At 42.0% G+C, this 22,362-nt stretch overlaps 2 protein-coding genes across 2 annotated transcripts in view; one reads left to right on the forward strand and one right to left on the reverse strand.

Moving 5' to 3' along the window:
• The window catches only part of MRPL10 (mitochondrial ribosomal protein L10), a 36,224-nt gene extending 19,634 nt beyond the window's left edge, over window positions 1-16,590 (reverse strand). Inside the window, exons 1-2 of the mRNA XM_069237508.1 lie at window positions 16,487-16,590; window positions 3,421-3,596 (exon numbers count right to left, since the gene is read on the reverse strand). Of these exons, the coding sequence (XP_069093609.1) occupies window positions 3,421-3,596; window positions 16,487-16,532 (222 nt within the window). The 5' untranslated portion in view covers window positions 16,533-16,590. The remainder of the gene's footprint in view (window positions 1-3,420; window positions 3,597-16,486) is intronic.
• Window positions 16,591-16,945: 355 nt separating this feature from the next.
• LRRC46 (leucine rich repeat containing 46) overlaps window positions 16,946-22,362 on the forward strand; it is a 57,605-nt gene continuing 52,188 nt past the window's right edge. The window contains exon 1 of the mRNA XM_069237509.1: window positions 16,946-17,214. Within this exon, the coding sequence (XP_069093610.1) occupies window positions 17,205-17,214 (10 nt within the window). The 5' untranslated portion in view covers window positions 16,946-17,204. The remainder of the gene's footprint in view (window positions 17,215-22,362) is intronic.

Genomic DNA, 22,362 nt, shown 5'->3' on the forward strand with positions numbered 1-22,362 from the left:
GGCAGTACATTACTTATACTGCAGATTATATACAGCTTAGTGAGGTGTAATGCCAGCCACTGGGGGTGTAGGAGGGTGGGGTGAGTGGGAGCAATGGAGGAAGCAAAGGCCAGGAGACTGAACAGGAAGGCTTTGATGACAGAACTCAATTTGGGAATGGAGGACTTAGTTGGAAGAGAGCTGGATGGAGCACTGAGTAGAGTAGTGCAGGGACCCTGAACTAGGATGTGGTTTCATGGTGGCTTGGGTAAAGAAAGCAGTTAGGGATTCTGAGTATGAAACATAGCATGAGAGGTTATAGAAGAGAGAGAGAGGCCGAGATGCCACGTACTGCTTTAAGAATTGTTTAGATCAATGGTTCCCAACCTTTTGATTTCTGTGGCCCCCCACTTTAACATTAATGGAACCCAGGGACCCCCCACTAAATCATCATTGGAATCCGGGGACCCCCGTCTGAGTCATTACTGGAAGCTGGGGACCTAATTTGTCAATATTTGCTAATATTTTTCAATGTTCTGAGGTAGTGATACAAGGAAAGGGGCCATAACTGTGCAGACACCTATTCATAGGTGGACAACTATCTGCAGGGATGTGATTGAACAACACGAGTGCGTAGATAAAAGTGTGCTAACCAGAACAAGCTGCAGTATGTAGCAGTATCAGAGAAGGGATGATAATCAAAGTGGGTGGCTAGTCATAGGCAATCTTTTCTCAAAGTGCACCTGTTGACAAATATTTTATTGATTTTACAAAGTAGGACAGAGGTAGTGCTTTGAGTACAAGACAGCTATACAATAACACATTATAAGACAGTGACAAAGCATGGAAATCATCATATGACACAAATCACCAAAGTCACAAACAATATTGTAGCATAGCATAACCCATTTCTCATAGTGATACATTAAGAGTGCCCACACCTTGGAGTCCCTCACCCCCATTAGTAGCCCCAGGCCCACCGGCGCAAGGCTCTAGCTGCATCTCTCTATACTCTGTCCAGTCTTTCCAAATCTTAAAATGTTTCTGGGGCTAGCCCTGGGACAAGTATATCGGACATTCCATTCCAATGCAGTGATCCATGCCCTTGGCCCATGCCTCCACTGGGGGAGACTCGTCACCTTCCAAGCACTAGCAATGTCTCTTTTAGTGACCACTAGATCCAATCAAAAAAGCGACTTCTGATAGCGTGTTCCACCCAACTCATCTGTGTTATGAAGAGTGAGTTTTGTGTCTCTGGGAATGTCCCAACCCAGGACCCTCTTGAGTCGCCCCAGCACTCCACCTGAGAAGTGGGTTAGCACCGGGCAATGTCAAAACATGTGGGTTAAGTTCTCCCTGCAAATCATGTCACTGCAGGCAGTTCCCCATGGGGAACAGGCCCATGCAATGGAGCCTGGCTCTTTTGAAATATACTCAGTAAAGTACTTTCAGCTGTATTAACCGAAATTGGGAGGCTATAACTGCCTCTCTGGGACTTCTACTACCCCCTCCAGTCATTATCATCCAATGAACCCAACTCCCCCCTCCCAGGCCCTCCAACTCCCCACCATTGGGTCTGGTAAATTACGCAACAGCATTTTATATATTTGACAGTTTATGCTCCTTGAGGTTTGTGAGGAGGATTTTGGCCGCCATTGGGAAAAATTCAGGAATATCAGTCACTGATTGTATAAGTGGGAGAAGAGAGTGAAGGAGCTGCAAGTGCTAGAAAAACTGAGTGTGGTGCATGTTGTACTTCTTCTGTAGGTTCTGGAAAGATTTAAGCATCCCATTATGAACACATCCTCTATTCCCCCAAAGGTTGGAATGCCTATGACATCCCAGGCGGAAAAGCCCTGGAGTGCTGCCACCTGCAGAAGTCGGATGCCCCGCCACAATGGGGTCTCGAGCGTAAGACGGTCAGCCCATCCCATGTTCTTCAGGGCCGCATTCCATACACCAACCACTACCAGTGTGGTTGGTGGGAGCTCTGCAGAGACAATTCCTACCATGCAACAAATGTCGAAGGTCCTGCCTGCCCGCTTAGGCAGGATCCCGAAAGCCGCCGAACCACCATTCATTTACGATGAGCAAATGTGCAGCTCAGTAGTACACAGCATGTCAGGAGTAGCTATCCCTCCTTCAACAGCCGGTTTACAACATTTCCCCAGCGTAATGCAGGGCACTCCACTACCCCCAAAGCAATAGTCTGATTTGTGCGTTAACCTTACTGAAGAAAGTTTTACTGATGAGGAAGGGATAATTTTGTAATTGATAAAGTAGATGTTGCAGGGAGATAATTTAAAAAATTGCAGAGCGTCCCAACAAAAGCGCACCTGTTGATTGTTTTATGCCGTCTATGTTACAGGTCCAGTTGCAGTCTGTTCTATATAGTACAGTGATTCTCAACCTTTTGACTTCTGTGGACCCCCACTTTATCATTACTGGAACCCGGGGAGCCCCAATGAATCGTTACTGCAATCCCACCCCCCCCAGTGAATCATTACTGGAAGCCAGGGACCGCGTACTAAAAATTGTTGATGAAATGAACAGCAAAACAGTACACAAAGATTCAGGGACAATCATTCCATCAAACACATACACAAATGATAGCACACTATATTTAATTTGCAAACAAATATAAATAAAAAAAATTATTTTAATAGGCAGGCTAGAGCTTTTCTAAAATCAATTGAAGCCACATCGTTTATAATATATTTTGTTTGATGCACCTTCACTGCTCCCACAAATCAATCTGAAGATACTAAAGTAATTGTTAGCCTCCAACTTCTAATTCTTTGACATTTACAGTAAGGTTTAACATTTTCAATTTTACATTTATCCACTTTATGTATATAGGCTTTATTAATCTGTTAATATTATTTAATTTTCTACGGTGTCATGGACCCCTTGAGAAGGCTAGGAACGACATATATTACATAGTATGAATCCTGCTTTATAACGTCTGTGCTCATGGCGCAGGTCTTGACACCTCAACCTGCATGGTCCACTTCTTCTCCAGTATTATATCCAAACTACAGCTCCAGCTACTAGAATTAATTTTCAAGGTGGTGAGGGATTGAGGAAATCAGGATCACAATGAAATCTCTGAACATCATTCATGTGTAGATAAATCAAAGGCACTGATAAAGTCATGGAGCACAAGAAATTGCATTTTTGCCACAGATGAAAGCTTTCACCCAACATTCTTGTTTTCAACCAACACTCATTTTAGAGTCTCAAGTCTCTCGAGGTTGGTTTAAGAAATAAAGTATCCCATAATCAGGATAGATGTTCACGCAACCTATCTCTTCAAAGTTCACTGCAGGTGGCTAGTCAAAATGAACACTGGAATATTGGTACAAATGTTTTGTTAAAAGTGAGAACTGAGCAAGAACTAAATTGCCTCACCCACTATAAAACCTACTGTAAACACCATACCTTCTCCTCATCAAATGGCTTCCTCCTGGGCACAATGCATCTTTCTGGGACGGCAGGCTTTGGAGGGATATAACGAGTCAAAGCCATGAGCTTCTGCCGTTCGAAGTGCATGGCCTTGCGATGGCGAGTGACTGCCTTGGAGCCATGTCGTACACTCTGAACCGTGGGAAAACAGCCTGGAAAATTGAGACATAAGCATCAGTTCTGAAGACTCTGTAAAGGTCACGTTGAACACATGAATCTGTCCTTCGATTTAAAAAAATTGAGTGTGTTCTGCTGGAGTATACAGTTTATAAACATTTAGATCAGACTGATCATCGATGGTCTGACAGTATTGCCAATATTAGGTTGTGTGACAGATATGGTGGTGAGGGAGTGTGTACCAGAGATGTATAGGGTCCCGGTTGTGTAGCTAGTTAAGGTCTGAACGGGACAGGAAAAGACAGATGACTAGTACAGCGTGTGTATCTCTGGGCTGGAAAAATGTGTGTCTCCAGCCTGCATTGGGGCATATGTCTAAAGGTTGGATATTTTCTTGCAAGAAGAATCTGCTGTAGAAGAGAGTAGTTATTTATGTGTGCGACAGACAGGTCTGGTTGCAGTGCTTGAGTCTGCTAGTTACGTTAACTGAGTTTTATTAAAAGTTTAAATTCCCAGAAAGAGGAAGGATACCATCCTAGAGCAGATAACTTAGGGAACAGAAAGATCAAAAGAGCAATGGTTTCATAAATTACCACCATCCTGATGACCAGGTGTGGAACACCAACAATGATCCATACATTTCTAGAGTGCAGGGGCTAAACTAATAAAGCTATGCCTGCCACAGAATTGCTTACTCTGTCAGTCAGAAAAGACCAGAAAGTTTAGCGCCTGAAATCAACTTTTCAACAACTCACTCAATAGTGCTGGATTCAGTTAATGTTCACTGCTAACACTGTTCCTTGTGGAACTCACCTCTTAATCGTAGAACCTGGTGTGTGCTAATCTTGCATTCTTAAGAAAGAGAGTGAAATATTTCTTTCCATTTATGTAGCTTGTCTTCATTAGAACTCAATCTCATCTCTATTACAGTGATTCTCATTTGAGAGGCCATACAGTCTGCATCAGGGCCAGTTTTATCATAAAAAGAGTCCACCTTATTTCCAAGAGTGAGCTTGATCACCCTCATAAACCTCAGCAAAGTAGAGTATTCCGAACGCTGGGGTGCATCTAGGGGCTCTGTGAGCTAGGCTTCCTCTTCAGCCATGCTGTCTATACAGAGCTGGCCAGGGGCACCACCTTGAGTTGCCATAAACTCCACAATTTCCTTCTGTTACTTGTAAGACTTGCTCACATTCTAAGGAGAAACACTTCCTCTTTGTCACACTGTTACATTACTCCAGATAACAAGTACTTGCAAAGCCATCAGGTCTGGTGCTGAATACCAGTCTCAAGGTTCTACCACTGCTTGTTTCATTTTGTCATAGGTTGTGTAAATCTTTATTGCTTGGGCGCCTACTAGGCGCAGACCGATGTAAAACAAGCATTTGCAATGCAATAAGTCTTGCATTTGTTTGATTTAGAACTATTGGCGTTGTAAATGTATAACTGGTCTTTTCCTGCCACATAATTCCAGTGGCCCTGCATATAGCTAAAGCACTTCCATTAACCTTCTTCCTCCATCTGCAGCCAAAATTGAAAATGTTGCCATTTAGCATCCCGGTTTAAATCTGCCATGCTAATTCCAATAGAATACCACTTTCACCAACCCACCATCAGAGTTGCTTGCTGGCTAACAAAATTCCCAAAACAAGACAGCCACGGAGGAGTAATAAGAGAAACAAACTAGAAGAGTCACCCAAACATATCAAGAGTGTTAAAACAGTCATAGTGTAATAAGGATGTTAAGCTGGCCTGAATCATGGTCATAATTGCAATAAGGAGATATTAATAAAACATATACAAATATCATACAGAACCCAATAAAAACCTTTATCAGAAATAAATGTTTGGCATTAGAATATTATGCTCAGAACAGATCCTAGAGGACACCACAAGGAAAACAACATTTGTAAAAAACCCTTTCACATTACCATATAGTTAGCCCCTAGAGAGCATAACCACATGAAAAGAAAGTGACAAAGTATTGCAGTGTAACCATATATTTAGCCCCTAAAGGGCATAGTACATTACACATTTTCAGGGCTAGCACGCCTACTGCAATGATATCACAAACAAGACCCTTAAAACACAAACTACTCTCAGCTATAAAACAAAAGTTACAGCCATGAGAGAGACTAAAAAGACACTGAATAGAGGGAGGAGTTATTATTTGTGGTCCCCACTAACCTAGTGTGGGATCCTAGTCATGACTTAAACATAAAGAGTTTGTCATGCTGAACATTTTGGTGATCATCCCATTGTCCTAGGACCACCACAGACTGAGTTATGGGCAAAAATGTTTTGAAAAAGAATGCTTGCAAAGCATTATGGGGAGACTTTATATATTTATACACATACACAAAGTTAGGAAAACTTATTTTCCCTATACAAACCAAGCTTAAACTACACAAACTTTAAAAATTCTAAAGTTATAGTTATAACTTTCATTTACAATTCATCCACCACCTTCAAATTATTATAAGTAGCAGACCTTGTTAGACACTTGTTTTAACTCATTGACTAGACAACAATAACTATAACTCACCACTCTACCATGCACTGTGTTTTCACACATAATGATACTCCATTGTACAACACTACACTGTACAAAATTCTCCACCATTCTACTGCACGACACTACCCTTGAGAACCGTGAACTATACAACACTCTAATTCACTGCACTCCACTGTGTCGAATTGAAAAGTGTTATATAGCGGAACAGAGTATAGTACATTGGAGTGTACTGGCATAGAGTGAAGTATAGAGTTGGACAGTGGCGTGTACAGGGACAGAGTGGAGTAAAATGTAGAGTGCAATGAAGTGCTGTAGGCTTTTATAGAGTGGAGGAGAGTGACATACAATGGTGCGGTGAACAGTGGAGTGGCGTACATAGTGGAGTAGATTACCATAAAGAGGAGAAGCATACAGTGGAGTATTGTACAGTGGAGTGTAGAAGAGTAGAGTGGCATCAGAGTGAACTAGCGTAGGGTTGGCGTACAGTGGTGTAGAGTGGATTACCATACAGACGAATAGCGTACAGTGGAGTGAAGAAAAGTGGAGTGGCATAGAATGGTCTAGCGTAGGGTGGAGTGGTGTATAGTGGAGTGGCTTAGAGTGGAGTAGGTTACAGTGGATTAGCATAGAGTAGGGTGCATACATTGAAGTTGTGTAGAGTTGAGGAAACTATTATAAATTAGAGTGGCACCTCATACAGTAGAGTGGAATGCAGTGCTGTACAGTGTTGGAAACTCTTTGTAGAGTGTTGTACCATAGAGTGTACGGGCATAGAGGGTGAGTGCAAATTTATAGAGTGGATTGTACGAGGACAGAGTGGACTACAGTCTAGTACAGTGGCATAGAGTGTAGTAGATTTTTGTACAGTGGAGTTATGTAGAGTGTAGGAGAGTACACTGGAGTGGTGTAGAGTAACTTACAATGAAGTGGCATCAAGTGGAACAGCATAGGTAGGAGTAGAGCAGGCTGGAATAGCAGACAGTGGAGTGGCTTAGAGTATAATAGTGTATAGTGTAGCAGCATATAGTAGAGTGACAAAGTGTAATTGCGTATAATGTAGTAGTATACAGTGGACTGGCATACAATGCAGTGGTTTAGACTGGAGTGGTGTATTGTGAGGTGGGGTAGACAGGGACGTGGAATTCCTATCACCCGACGCCCGGGACATATTGTTTGGGGTCAAGGTCAACAAGTTTTCAGGTTTATTTTGTCCTTGGGACAAGAAGGCCCAATCCCCTGCAGCACAAACTCTTTGGCTGCCAGTTTACAGAGAAGGGAGCAGTCTGCAGTCGAGGTAATATATGTGTCCATATGTTAATGCTGCTCAAACTTGTATTTATGGCTCATTAATGAAAAGTCTTCATTATTAGGGTGAGTGCTGTAAATAAATGTTTTTAGTTCACACTGCACTACTGACAGTGGTTCCAGATAAAAAAAAAAAAGTGTACACACGTTTGAAAAGTTTAACAATATGAGGCTAAGTGTAATGCTCCTAGAATGCTCTCTGATTAGATGCAAATGTTTACAGAAGCTTGTAAGCAAGAGTGATGATTATTTGCTTTCAAAATAAAATGTTCAGAAAAAATGCAAGTAAGGAAAAAAAAGTTTTGCTACTATGAAATTGTAGGTGCTATTTCTTTGAAGCGTCATTTAGTAAAATGTGTTGATGCATGCTAGTATTTTCCAAAAATATTCCTAATGGAAAATCAGTGTAACCATTTTCAGCAAGGTTATAGGAAGCATGAAAATAAACAAGCACTTGCAAAGCCAACCGATCTGACATTTTTTAAAGTCTTTTGGTTTCACCAACGTGTGTCTTGTTTTAAAAAAGGCTTTTGTAATACTTTATTGTTGTGGGACCGGTCAGGCCCTCACCATTGTAACAAACACTGGCAAAAAGAAAAAAGTTTTTGGTCTAAAAAAATCACTCACTGACACCAGGGGGCTGCCTAAGCACAGCACCTGCCCTGAGTGAATCTGGAGGGGCATGTCCTTTGAAGGGGCCCCCCTCCAGTTTCGTTACACCACTGATTGCCACAGTAGTTCCTGGCACTGAAGAAAACTACTTTGTGTGTCACTATGAGCAGAATGTGATCACTCACAGTAAAGCCAGCTGACAGATAGAGAGGAATAGAAGTTTAATAAAAAACAAAATGTCTTTGTTAACGCCAGACCTAATTAGGGACCCAATTCTTAAATAAAGTCACAAAAGTGCATACATGGTATATGTCTTTGAATTAGCGGCATTCATAAATTCAAAAGAACTTACAGAAGTAGACCAGGAAATCGTACTCTTAGAAAATATTTGTGAACTGTATTTTAGCACGAGCAAATATGCATGTGTAGATTTGCTCATGTGAATATCTATTGAGGGTTTACAAGTTCACTCTCCTTCCAACAACTTTTCCCCCCAACCTTGGATGAACTTCTACTTCTGCCATTGTCAAGAGTAAATTTACAACCTTTCTCATTATGGGAAAAGATTAGAGAAGAGCTGGTGAAAATCCTTAAAACATGCAAGTTTGCAGACTCAAAGGCATTCCAGTCCTGGAACTATTGCTTACTGCTTCTTCCAGCCTGAGTATGTACATCTGCGGAAAGGTGGCAAAATAAGGAAATTGCTATAGTAGGGATTGAAATTGCAAGTATTCAAGCCCTACTCTAATAGTAGCCCTGGCATGATCAGAGAGGCTATTATCAGAGCTCTTACATAATGAGATTGCTGCCATAATTTGTCATCGCAATACATGGTACAAAGGGCAAATAGATTTTTTAACAGGACAAGTAGATTTAAGAAGCAACCTGCGCCATGGACAAGCAGATATTTTATTAAATTTCACACCCCTGGATAGAGTGTAGTTGCGTACAGTGGAGTGAAGAAGAGTGGAATACCATTCAGTAGAGGGGAAAAGTCTGAAGTTGCATCCAGTGTAATAGCACAGAATGGAGGGGCGTACAGTGGAATATAGCAGAAGAGCGTAGAGTGGAATAGCTTAAAGTGGAATAGCGTAGAGTAGATTGGCGAGGAGTGGTGTAGACTGGAGTAATACACAGTGGAGTGGGGTAGAGTGAAATAGCATATTGTGGAGTGGCGTAGAGTTGAGTGACGTCCAAGGGACTAGCGCAGAATGGAGTGGCATAGAATAGAGTGGTTTACACTACAATGGCGTTAGGAGGAGAGGCGAATAGTGGAGTGGTATACAGTGGAATAGCGTAAAGTGGAATGGTGAACAGTAGAGTGGCATAGACTGGAATAGCATATAGTAGAGTAGCCTACAGTGCAGTGGAGAAGACTGGAGTGGCGTGCACAGGAATGGGGTAGAGCAATAGCATACAGTGGAAAAGCATAGAGTGGAGTGGCATACAGGTGAATGGGGTATAGTGGAATAGCATATAGTGGAGCAGCGTATAGCGGGCTGGCATACAGTGAAGTGGCATTCACCGAAAAGGCATAGAGTAAAGCTGCATACAGTCCAATAAAATTGAGTGGAGTGCCGTAGGGTGGAGTTGTGTACAGTGCAATAGTATAGAGTGGAGTGGAGTGTGTAATAGTGTATAGTGGAGTAGCATACAGTGGAGTTGTGTAGACTGGAGCGGCATACAGCTGCGTGGGGTAAAGTGTAGTAGCATACAGTGGAGTGACGTACACTGAAGTGGGTCCCAGTCGAACAGCGTTGAACGAAGTGGCGTAGAGTGGAGTGCCATACACTGCAGTGGTGTTGGGTGGAGTAGCGTAAAGTGGAGTGGCATACAGTGGAATAGCATAGGGTGGAGTGGTATACAGTGGAATGCTGTACAGTGGAATAATATATACTGGAGTAGCGTATAGCGGAGCGGCATACAGTGGAGTCCCGTTCACTGAAGAGACAGAGAGTGGAGTAGCATACAGCCTAATAGCGTTGAGTGAACTGGCGTAGGCTGTACTTGTGTACAGTGTAATAGTGCAAAGTGTTTTACAGTGGTGTGGCCTAGAGCATAATAATCTATAGTGGAGTAGCATACATGGCTTGGCGTATGGTGAAGTGGTGTAGACTGGAGCTGCGTACAGTGGCGGGCGGTACAGTGTAATAGCATATAGTGGAGTGGCGTACATTGGATTGGGTTCCCATCGAATAGCGTAGAATGAAGTGGAGTAGAGTGAAGTCCCAAGCAGTGGAGTGACATAGAGTTCAGTAGCGTACAGTGGAGTGGCATACAGTGGAGTGTTGTGGTGTGTGGCGTAAAGTGGAATGGTGTACAGTAGCGTGGCGTAGAGTAGAAAAGCTTACAGTGGAGTAGCATGCAGTCTAATGGCGTACAGAAGAGTGATGTATGGAGGAGCTGCATACAGTGTAGAGTGAAGTGGTGTGGAGTGGAGTCTCATACAGTGGACATGCATAGAGTGGCATGGCGTAGAGTGAATAGTGTATAGTGGAGTGGCTACAGTGGTGTGGCATACTAATGTATGTGCCATTTAGCAGCAATGTAGATTATGGTGTGCAGAGTAACGCAAAGCAACACTGCCTTGTGTTTCTCCAGAATTCCCAATCAATGGAGGGCCACATATGATGGGCTTGTGTTCCCTTGTAACTCTGACATAAGTACTGCATTCCCCATGCAACACCATGTGTGATGCAAAGGTACTGAAATCCAATAATACAGTTAGGCCTTAGTTATATTTTGGGCCATGGTATAGCGTAATAACTTTGCAGTATACCTGGTATATGGCCATGACATCTTGCCTGGCTTGTCATCGCCATGTACCAATTCAGTATATAATTGGGCAAGGGCTGATTTTAGAGAATGAAAAGGCAGCCATATGGTTCTTACTTCACTTCGGCACTGTTCAATGTTAGGGCCTAAGATATAGGTAAGTAGTAGGTCCCTACCTATAACCACTTTGTTAAAGTGGTAAGAGGGACGGAAATATATTCATTTTTTTAAATATATTTTTAATACGTTTACGGCCCTGAAATGCAGTCGCTTCACAAAATTTAGTGAAATTCCACGAAAGTATTGCAGTGACATATCACTAAGTTTAAATGCCTTATAACTTAAAAAATACTTACCCTACTTAACTGCAGAATGCAAAAAGCATCATCTCTGCACCGTAGTGTATAATCCTACCAAATTTCTTTTAAATCCATTCAGCCACTTTCGCTACGTCAAATGCAATATTCTATGAAAAACACATATTTGGACCCCTGCTTTTATCTTTTTACCCCTTAACGATTCACCACAAAAATGTACATCATAAGGCCAAAGTGAATGAAAGGCAATCATTGTTACTGTTACAAAAAGTTAGATTATTATTTTTTCTCTAGTGGACAAATATCATGTTCTCCAAATTATAGTTTGCGTGGCTCACTGCTAAGGCAATTTTTTATTTTGTTGCACAGAGGTGCATTAGAAAGATGTTTTTTTTGTTTGGCTTGTTGAGTCAGTTTTATTTTGTGAGCCAAAGAGCATGCAAAAGAAATTATGTAGATTAAGATGTATTTTATTTGTTAAGTATCTGTTGATAGGTTTCCTTTAGCATGTGACCATAAATGGGTCTTTCCGTTGTTCATGTGGTAAATCTGAGACTTTACACACTAGTTTATTTTTTTAGCTTCCTTGCTACTTTTAGTAGTATTGTTCTACAAGATATCACTAAGTTGTTGGCCTTTATAACTTCATAAAATCACTCGTAATAGCAAAAAGAATCTTCTACATCAGTGGTTCCCAACCTGTGGTCCGGGGACCCCTGGGGGTCTGCGAAGTCTCCTCAGGGGGTCCGTGACTGCTTAGAAAATGTAATAATTATGACAGATTGGGTCCCCAGCTTTCAGTAATGATTCAGTGGTGGGTCACCGGATTCCAATAATGATTTAGTGGGGGCCCCCGGGTTCCAGCATTGATAAAGTGGGGTTACACAGAAGTCAAAAGGTTGGAAACCACTGTTCTACATAGTCTAATGTATATTGCTGTGAAATTTCATTACAGTCCATTCAGACATTTTACTGCACTGTGGGGATGGGTAAAAAACTGCAACATTACATTGGTAGACACCCACTTCTATTCTATAGGGGATTTAAAACAGTCCACGTACACGATTACTCTATAGGTTAGACGCAGGTTATTTGTTCAATGTTGCATGCCCATCAAATATTTTGATTAATACACGGTTACATGTGGAGGAAAAGGATGATAACGTCTAGCTCTTTTATCCTTTGATCTTACAGACACTTATATGGAGTTAAGCAGCGTTAAGAGCCCGCTTGCTGGTGGAATTATATGGCAGGCACATGGGAGTGTTTATACAGTGCACAAGATTCAGATAGTGCGGTGGTTCCCAACCTGTGGTCCGCTGAGCCCCCGGGGTCAGTGACACATTCCCAGGGGGTCCGCAGGCCTGAGCTGGCAGGAAGATATTTCTCCAGTTGGGGCCTCTCAGAAACACGTGTTTTTCTATTCATGACTTTATTTATGCAGCAGTTTCAAAAGCACTGCAAATTCATCCACCAGCTTTCACGCAAAAAATAAAAGCGTCAAGATAAGTCATGTGATTAATGTTCCTGCAGGAGAGAGATGGGAGTTTTGACTAGTGGCAGTTTTGACTCATCTAAGGTAGTGCAGAGGGTTAACATGCCTGCTAAACATTTTTTGTGTGTGCATAGCACAGTGGGTTACTGCTTCTGTGACAGAGATTACTTTGTCGCTGTGCATTCCATAAATTACTATCATAATGTAGCACAGTGAGCTATGAGCTGCAGTCAAAGAGCTGCATGCAAACTGCATGGAAGAAATTAGAAAGTTATGTTTTTACCCAGCATTTCATTATCCTAATGCTCTAAAAATGTTTGCTTGCATAGACATACATTCTTATTATTAAGGTCAACGCTAACCACTGTGTTATGTTCTGAATCCAGAGTTTGCATGTCTCCAAACCAAGCACTCTTAGAAAATGCCTACAAGTATAGATGACATGTGAATCCTACACTTTGTAGTCCACTGTAAAGCGCTCCGACACTCTACACTGGTATGAGAGGTGCTATAAAACAAATGAATTACATGTGACAGAGAGGTTATGGAGAGAAGAGAGGCCCTTATGGTTTTACTTCCATTCCCCACCACATTTATATGTGAAGAAGCTTCTCAGATCTTATGTAACTAAAAATAGAAACAAACGGCTTGGGAAATGTAGAATCTGACCTGAGGATTCTGCTTCCCTAAATAAAACCAAGCATTGAAAGTTAGTCATCGAGATGCAGTGTCGACCTTCCCATTACAATTTTTTTGATTTTTTGCATATTTTCAAAATAAAATAATTATATCTTTAGTAATTTGAGTATTTGTTTGGTGTGTTCTCGTTTGTGTATTTTTTGTGAATTACAGTTTTAATTCTTGAAATTAAAATTGTAAAAATTGCTTGGGGGTCCCTGGCTTCCAACAGTGATTCAGTGGGGGTCCTGGGGAGTCAAAAGGTTAGGAACCACTGAGATAGTGCATTCTAGGCAGCATCTAGTGGTGCCCTCATATTCTGATGAGTCAAACCCACAATAGGTTAAGCCAGAAGACAGCTTCCACGTGCAAGACTGAAAATGTACTCTGTGAAAGAGTTTGCAACACACCTAATATTCCTTTATGAGATAGTGTATTTACATGTTTATTTCCCGAAATAATGTAGTTTTAATGTTTATAGAGCACAATGAAAATAGGCGCAAAGCAAGAAGAACTATGATGGGTAGCTGAATATCCAGGTTTTTTTCTCCCTAACTGAAAATGTACAATTGGGTTGCAGGAAGGAAGAACATGTTGCACTGTTTAAATAGTAATGTGGAGAAGAGGGCATCATATGTTGGAAGCTATAATTTTAGTTTCAGAATAAAATAGAAATCAAAATGCAATACTTCGAGTATGACGGATTACAGGGGGCGAATTAAGAGGACTGCAGGCATTTTTTGTGATTCCGGATTCAGTGTTGTAATGCTACAGCAGAATACTGAGTTTAGAAAGGAAACACCAGAATTAGCAGATTATGCCAGATCATCCAGTCATCAGTTAACTACTTGTGTTAGTCAGCAGAGATAAACAGTGACCTGTAGATCACGTGTGAATCCGTGCAAGCCAACTCAGGTTTTCATCCTCCAATGTCATTAAGCCCTGTCACAATAAATTAGGCAATACCACCTGGTACTTACAGCTCTTAAAAATTGAGTGTGGTATGCAATAGTAAGTAAATTGTTTCATTAACTGTTCCTAATCTTCCGCCTACACAGAAAGGAGCCACTGTGCAGGTGCCTTCTCTATTGCAGCACATGCTCTATCACTGCTTCCACAGTTTCTGCTGCATATGCAAATACATTTGCCGGGCGTGCAAGATCTCTGCCAGGGTTTCCACTGAATCTCCCTGCGTCCAGGGAGCAGGCACCAACTAAGAGCGAGAGTCAACAGACTGGCCAAGCCCAGGACCCCACGCCTACCTAAGGCACTTCCATCTGGTCCTTTTCCCATGAATGCACAAGTCTATCCTACTTCCAATCAAACACACTAGATCCCTACCCTCCCAGGCACTCTTACATAACACCGTTACCCTGCCCAACCTCAGGGTAACCAAGAAGCTCCCATCCATCCATGCTCTTCTCAGGAGCACTAAAAAGGAATAGCAACCTGAAGTAAGAAGTGTGAGGAAGACAACAGTTTGTCTGGAACACGAGCAGAGTCAAGATGGCAGGGAAAATAAATATGAAAATAAAGTCAATATGCTGTGTATGTCTGTGTGTGGCTGATATTATGTATGCGTGCACATCTTTGAGCGTGTATGAACATACATGAGACGTGTGTGTCATGGCCTCCCTGATAAAATGCTGACCCTGGCACTATGGTGATAATTCTTGGTAACCTGTATGCATCAATGAGATTATGGTCATTATCCATCTATGCTAGGTCTCGCATAACAGTGGTAATTCTCGGAAACTTGCAGACATCCATGGGATGGCTCCTTTGTCCACCAGCACTGACCTAAGCGTAAAGGTGGCGTTTCTTAGCACCTTGTGGGATTATGCTCATAGAACCCACATGGTAAAGTACTAGCCTTCAAAGAAGGGTGGTAATCCTTGGCAACTTGATGGCATCCATGGTATATGTCCACTGCCCATCTGAAGTCAAATGCTTCCCTTTGCATGTTAGTATTTCTTGGCAACTTGGAGGCATTCTTGGCATGTTGCCCTCCCTTGATAGTTTGCCAAGGCATACAAGTGGTAATTCCTAGCATAGACACAAACATACCATGGATGTTACTATTTCGGCATTTGGCTGGTCCTGGCATAACTTTCATCATTATAATCGCATTCTGAACATCCATGGTACAGTAGTACCCGGGTATGGCATAATGGGAGACCTGGAGGTATGGTAGACATTCTTGTCACATTGTGGGAATTATGTGTACCAGGGTGCCAATTATACTTCGTGCTGAAATATGTCATTAATCCTTTGCTATGTAGTAGACATCTATGTCTGCCGTGATACTGCTCCCTGCAGTTCGGGAGGTAATTTAGTAGATATTGTAGGCGTCCCTGGCACGATGGTGCCCATCTATCAAAATGCTGTTTCTGGTCGCAATTCCTTGTGCACCGCGGGAAGCCATTGCAGAATAGCAGGCAAGAAACAAACGTAAATAATTTTGAATCTAGTAAAGTGGGAGCAGGCCCAGTAGGGAAGTAGCAGTGCAAGTGAGTATATGGAAAGTATGCACTAATGCATAAGTATCTAGTCCTACATCCAAAGCGAGAGCTGATAAGACTTAGGCAGTCCCTGTGTTTTTCGTGACAGGGTTGGGCAAGGTAAAACCTACTGCATTTCCGAATGTTTGTTTTTTGGCGGATGAGTTAATATTAGGATGATATGATGCAGACCGTTACAGGTGATGGCCCGCCTTCTCTTTATGATGTTATAGCCACCTAACTTCCTCACGTCAAACTCTACGATGACCTCTTCCCACTCTCAAAGAGTCTCTACCCCCAGCTGCCACACTTGATCCTAAAGAGGTCTATTTAACGCTGGCCTTCGTCCGCTATTTCCACAGATCATCCCTGTTCAGGAGAATATGGCTGTTTATTCTCCCACTTAACACCGTATAACAACAACTTCTAAAGTCAGTCGCAGCTGAGCTAAGGTAGTTCCTTTTTAAAAGTTCCATATGGCCCTCTGGCATCAGAACGCTGTAAATGAGCACCAGATTACATTACATAGCGACAGTCTTTTAAGGCATGTCGGAGATTTTTTTTAAATGCCCAGAATCAAAGGATGTTAAGCTGACACTAGGACTGCAACCTGGTTCCCCAGTTACAATATCGGTACCTCAGACCATTAGCCCACAGCACCTCCCCTGTTTCTCGCCCCATCCGTCCCTGAGGGGACCTGAAGGTGTGCTGGCAGATGCATTCTTACCCGACCTCCAGATTATCCCTCTCTGCAGTCCCAAAAGTGCAGCCATAGTCGCAGGGGACCCAGAGAGTAAAGGTTTCCGCGAGGACAACCGGCAATGAGAAATGGTCAGTGAAAAAAGACTACCTTCTGAAACTGTCAGCCGTGTTTATGGCGGCCATGTTGGAATGGGTACGGTGTCTGTCTTTTGTTTAGCCACTAAACACTTATTTACCATCTAGGATTGAACATCATTCTTCATTTTTGAAGCTCCGAGACACTTTGATATATCTACTATTACTCAGACAATCCAACGCGAAAAAATACAGCGTTCACTTTCAGTATACGCCAAAGAAGGGCACTGTAGGCGTTACCAATGTTCGTCGAAGTTCGGGTGGAGCAGACCATTAAAAGCGTTGGGGTTGGTTTGTTATTCCGACCAATCAATGTTTTGCTTCGTTCGTTGTCATGCCCTTTTCACCCCCTTTTTTTAACAGTACTGTCCGAACGCACGTTGGAAAGAGATTGGCCTCCTAGCAACCGAGAAAGCTACGAAGATACAATGGCACTGCTTCGGAGAAGTGACAGAAGTTGATTTCAAAGCAACGTAAATAAACAACAATAGTAAGAAGCACTGTGGGCAGACAGTTCAGCACGTACAGAAGAAGTGGAACATATAACATACTCACAACACAGCACTTTCGGCTGATTAGCTTCTTTAAGGCCACCTCCGGCTGAGAACATGACAGGAGGTAAGTAACAAACGTCTCAAAAATATGTACAAACCCATGGCCTAATTGTTTAGTATTCCACCATCTGGCCATGGCAGGGAAGATACTTACAAAAGTCCTATCATAGTGTTACCACTTGCTTTTATACCATTGTTATCAGTGCTGGAAATTGAAAAACAAAATATTCCGGGAGCCCATCAATTGGCGGCTGGGGGCGTGAAGGAATGATAGCGAAAAGAGGATGGAGTCATGAAAACCAGAATCTGACTATCAAATAATGCATTATTTTTTTTTACAAAACTTTGTCGCTATGGAACTGACAGCTAGGACCAGTGGTGCTGGATCAGTTTTGAGGGCGTGGGTCCTGCCGTCCTGTTACATCACTGAGCTCATAGGAACTGTAAAAAACAAACAAACGTCACATAAGGAACAGGTGTAGCAGATGCCCTTTTAGCAAGAAAATGATAGGGGCATAGCTGGTGTAAATTTTGGAGCACACCGTCTCTAACATAATTCTAAACAAGCATTTGCAATGCAACGGGTCTCGCGTTTGCTCGTGTTAGAGCTGATAGCGTTGTAAACTCCTAACCCGACTTTTCACCTATCGGCAAAAGTGCATTTATATACGTAACCTGAAAAAGTGTAATTAACTGTGTAAAGCGCTCGACTTCTGCCAAGCAAGATCGCGCTGGGAAAATAGAGAAAAAGTAGTCCACGAGCAGGACAGAAAACAGCGAGCCTCATGTTGTAATGGTTTGTACATGCAAGCGCGCAAGCTCTGGAGAATAATTCTGCTTAAACAATGAAAGGAAGAAGATATGTTGTAATGGTTTGTACATGCAAGCGCGCGCGCTCTGGAGAAGCGCGAGCTCTTGACGAGTCCGTGGTGCAGTGGCAGTTACGGGGAGCCGGCAACAGGGAGGCGCTGATCCTTGTTACTGGAATAAATATTACAACTATTAACTACGGCTTGGTATTGCTTATACTACAACATTTTGGCGACGAGTTGCCGGTTCTGGAAGCCAGTGGCAGGGCATCAGCAGATGTGAACTATGCGTGTGGTAGCTCATTGACTTCGTTGCTCTCATTTTAAAGGTAACGGAGGCTGCGTTCCTTACCTGTGCTAGTTGATGAAGATATATCGACTGCCTCGATCTTTTCAGACAAGAACCAATTTTAGAGGAAAGTATCAAGTGAAGTACTTCTCTAGTGAAAGGATAAAGGGACTAAAAAAAAAAACCCCAGAGAGATATCAGAAGAAAGTACATAAGGAGGAAATTTGAATGCCTTGAACATTGGTGTTTCACCTATTTAATTATTTTAAGGCGATTAAAGGTACTAACTGTACAGTGAACTAAATTAATATGGATATGCCGACAATCACAGCACCACCTCCATTCTTGTCAATACCAGGGCAGCCAGCAATAGAATGGGAGGAATGGCTGGACATTTTTGATAATTATTTAGAAGCTTTGGATGGACAAAGATTCCGCCCTAGTAGGAAGAAAGCTATTTTATTAAATGCTTTAGGAAAAGAAGGTCAACACATTTATAAATACCTTCCAGACTTACAAGTGCAGGGTGACGAAGTAGATGTGGATGTATACGCAGATGCCAGGAAAAAATTAGATTTAAGATTTGCTAAGGCCCAAAATGTTGTGATGAGACAACACAAATTTTATACCCAACCTCAAAGAGATGGAGAATCTATAGATGATTTTATATCTAGGTTGAGAGAGTTAGCGGTCAAGTGTCAATTTGGTCAGATGGAAGATGAAATGATTCGTGATCAATTGATTGTTCAATGTAGAAGCAGGAAGATACAAGAGAGGTTATGGGCAGCAAGGAATCCCACTTTGAAGGATGCAGTTGATTTGGCCGAAGTCGTGGAAGAATCTGAATATTGTATGAGAGCAATGGAGAAACGGGGGACAAAGGATGAGGTAGCAGCTGTAAGCAAGCAACAGGACAGTTTTTCAAGCAAAGTCAGAATTGGCAACAGTAAACCTATAAGTGAAGCACAGAATAAAAGATGTAACAAATGTGGAAGTTTCAATCACACGTCGGAAGCGAAGTTTTGTTTTGCTATTGGGAAGGAGTGTAGGAAGTGTGGGCTCAGGGGTCACTTTGCAAGAATGTGTCAGGGTTTGAGGAGGAATAAGAATGTGGCAACACTCTTGGAAGAAGAGGTGGATGATAGCCTGTGTGAGACAAATATAAGTTCGGACAGAATATTGGCTGTTGGGGATGAAGGATGGAAAAAACAAAGACCCAAGGCACAATTTGTGATTCGAGGAAAACCAGTTGAATTGATGGTGGATTCAGGATCCTTATGTAGCATTATTCCAAGAAGTTTGTTTACTTCTGAATGGTCACAAGTAAGATTATTGCCTAGAGATATAAGTCCTGGGGGATATCAAGGCGAGAAGATAGATCTTATTGGTTATATGATGGCTGATATCAAATTTGGAGGAAGAAGCACTAAAGGGAAAGTGTATGTAGCCGAATCGGGTCCACCAATCCTGGGATGGATCCATCAATATGATCTTCATATCATCATCAATCCTCGAGCTAAAACACAAATATTAGTTGTAGAAGAAGTAACGTTACAAGATATTCTCAGAGAGGCGAAAGGTGTTTTTCGAGAGGAAATGGGGCAACTTAAAGGGTATTGTCACAAAATTAACCTCAAAGACGGTGCAATTCCTGTACGACATAGTCAGGAGAATACCAATATTAGCTAGAGGACAGGTCAAAGACTTGATAAGAGAAATGCTGTGTTGTGGAGTCATTGAGCCTGTCGAGGCATCAAATTGGGTATCTCCAGTTGTGATAACGAGGAAGTCTGATGGAAAACTTCGTTTTTGTGTTGATTTGAGAAGCTTGAATCAGAATGTGGTAATGGACAGTTTTCCTCTGCCTAACATCAATGAACATGTTTTGATGCTGAAAGGAGGAAAGTTTTTATCAAAACTGGACTTAAAGCATGCGTATCATCAAGTAAAGTTACATCCTGAGTCAAAAATCTTGACAACATTTATCACAATGGAGGGAACGTTTCAGTTTACCAGAATTCCTTTTGGTTAGTGTTCAGCCGCAAGTGTCTTTCAGAGAGTGATGAATGACTTACTCAAAGAAATTCCGAATGTCATATACTTTCAGGATGACATACTAATTTTTGGAGACACAGTGGAAAATCACAATTTGACTTTGAGGCTGGTTCTGGATAAAATTTTAAAATCAGGTTTAACACTGAGAAAAGAGAAGTGCATATTCCTAGCCAAGGAAGTGGAATATCCGGGTCACACATTGTCGCAAGATGGGGTGAAGCCAAAGAGAGATTTATTGAGAGCCATCAAATTGGCACCATGTCCTGTGAATAAAGACCAGTTGAAGTCGTTTTTGGGTTTAGTGGAGTATTACTCCAAGTTCGTGGAGAATTTTGCTTCGAAGACGGAGGAACTTAAAAAATTATTGAGAAAAGGTGTGGTTTTTGATTGGGGCGCAGCACAAGAACGGTGTTTTGAATCAATCAAGAAGGAAATTTGTGAAGTTGACATTCTAGTGCCTTTTGATGGGGAAAAGGAATCAATTGTTACAGTAGACCCTAGTGCCACAGGTATTGGTGCTATCTTATCACAAAAACATGGTTTAAAGGAAAGAACAATTGCGTTTGCATCACGTTCTTTGACACCGACAGAGCGCAACTACTCGGTAATAGAGAAGGAGGCATTAGCTGCGACATGGAGCATGGAACATTTCAGAATGTATATTTGGGGAAAACGATTCAAGTTGCGAACCGATCACAAACCTCTGGTGAAGGTGTTGACCCCAGGCGGAGCTGAAAAAGGTTCTTCTAGACTGATAAGACTTGCTGCGAGGTCTCAGGAGTACAACTATACTGTAGAGTATATACCAGGATGGAGAAATGTACAAGCTGACTGTCTTTCACGTCTATCACAAGAGTGGGAAATGTTGGATGAAGAGTATGGTAGTATTCAAGCGTGTGAGGATCTAGTTGCAAGTGTCGGAGATGTAGTGCAATGGTCTTCGGGAGCATTAAGTAAAGAGGAATGATGTCAGGCTATGGCATGTGATGAGGAGATGATTGAAGTGATCAAAATGATAGTGAGTGGTAGACGTAGAGAGAGTACACTGCCAAAAAACTTATGGACGTATGGTAAGATATTAGATGAACTCTCATGTGTGGGTGAATATATTGTTGTTCGTGGTGAAAAGTTTGTTCCTCCTGTAAGGGTGAGGAGGAAAATTTTTAATATTGCACATGAGGGTCATTTAGGGCAAACGTTGATGAAGAGGAGACTCAGAGAAAACCTCTGGTGGCCAAGGATGGATGACGACATTGTACACTGGGTGGAGAGATGTGATGTGTGTGTACGCAGTGAAAAGAGTCTGAAAGTGGGCAAACAATCCTTGATGGGTCACATTGAGGATCCTGGTCAAGCATGGCATACTGTATGTGGAGACTTCATTGGTCCTTTAGGTGGAGTTAAACACATGTCTAGGTTGGCATTTGTTTTGATGGATGTTCATTCGAAATGGATAATAGTGAAATTTATGTCAGAGATATCCACAGTGAGAGTTTTGTCTGAAATATTTAAGGAAGAAGGATGCCCGGTATGTTTGGTGACGGATAATGGTACACAACTCACCTCTCATGAAATGAGAGAGTTTTTATGTTTGATGGGTGTTAAACATTCAAGGACAGCACTGTATAATCCGCAAGGAAATGGAATGGTAGAAAAAGCCAACAGGATGGTTAAGGGGGCTATACAACAAGCTCTGGCTAGTGGCATGGATGTAGAAGGTATGGTTGCGGACGTTGTGTGGGCATATCGCACCACTGTTAATGGTGTTACTGGATATTCACCTTTTTTCATGATGCGGGGTAGAAGACCGAATTCTAAATTGACTCCGTTTTGGTTGAGAGAACTGGCTAGCAACAATATAGGAACATTTGAGAGTGAGAATAAATGTGGGGATCCTGCAGATGGTGGTAAAGATAAGAACAAAATTTGGCCGGGTGATTGGGTGAAAGTTAAGTCTGGGAGAATTGTTAGAGGGTTGAATAAATTCAAAGGGCCATTTCAAGTCAAGGAAGTTCATCCTTGGTATGTGATTTTGAGCAATGGTGAGAGATGGAATCTC

Source organism: Pleurodeles waltl, chromosome 6, assembly GCF_031143425.1.
Source record: "Pleurodeles waltl isolate 20211129_DDA chromosome 6, aPleWal1.hap1.20221129, whole genome shotgun sequence".
Classification (NCBI taxonomy): domain Eukaryota; kingdom Metazoa; phylum Chordata; class Amphibia; order Caudata; family Salamandridae; genus Pleurodeles; species Pleurodeles waltl.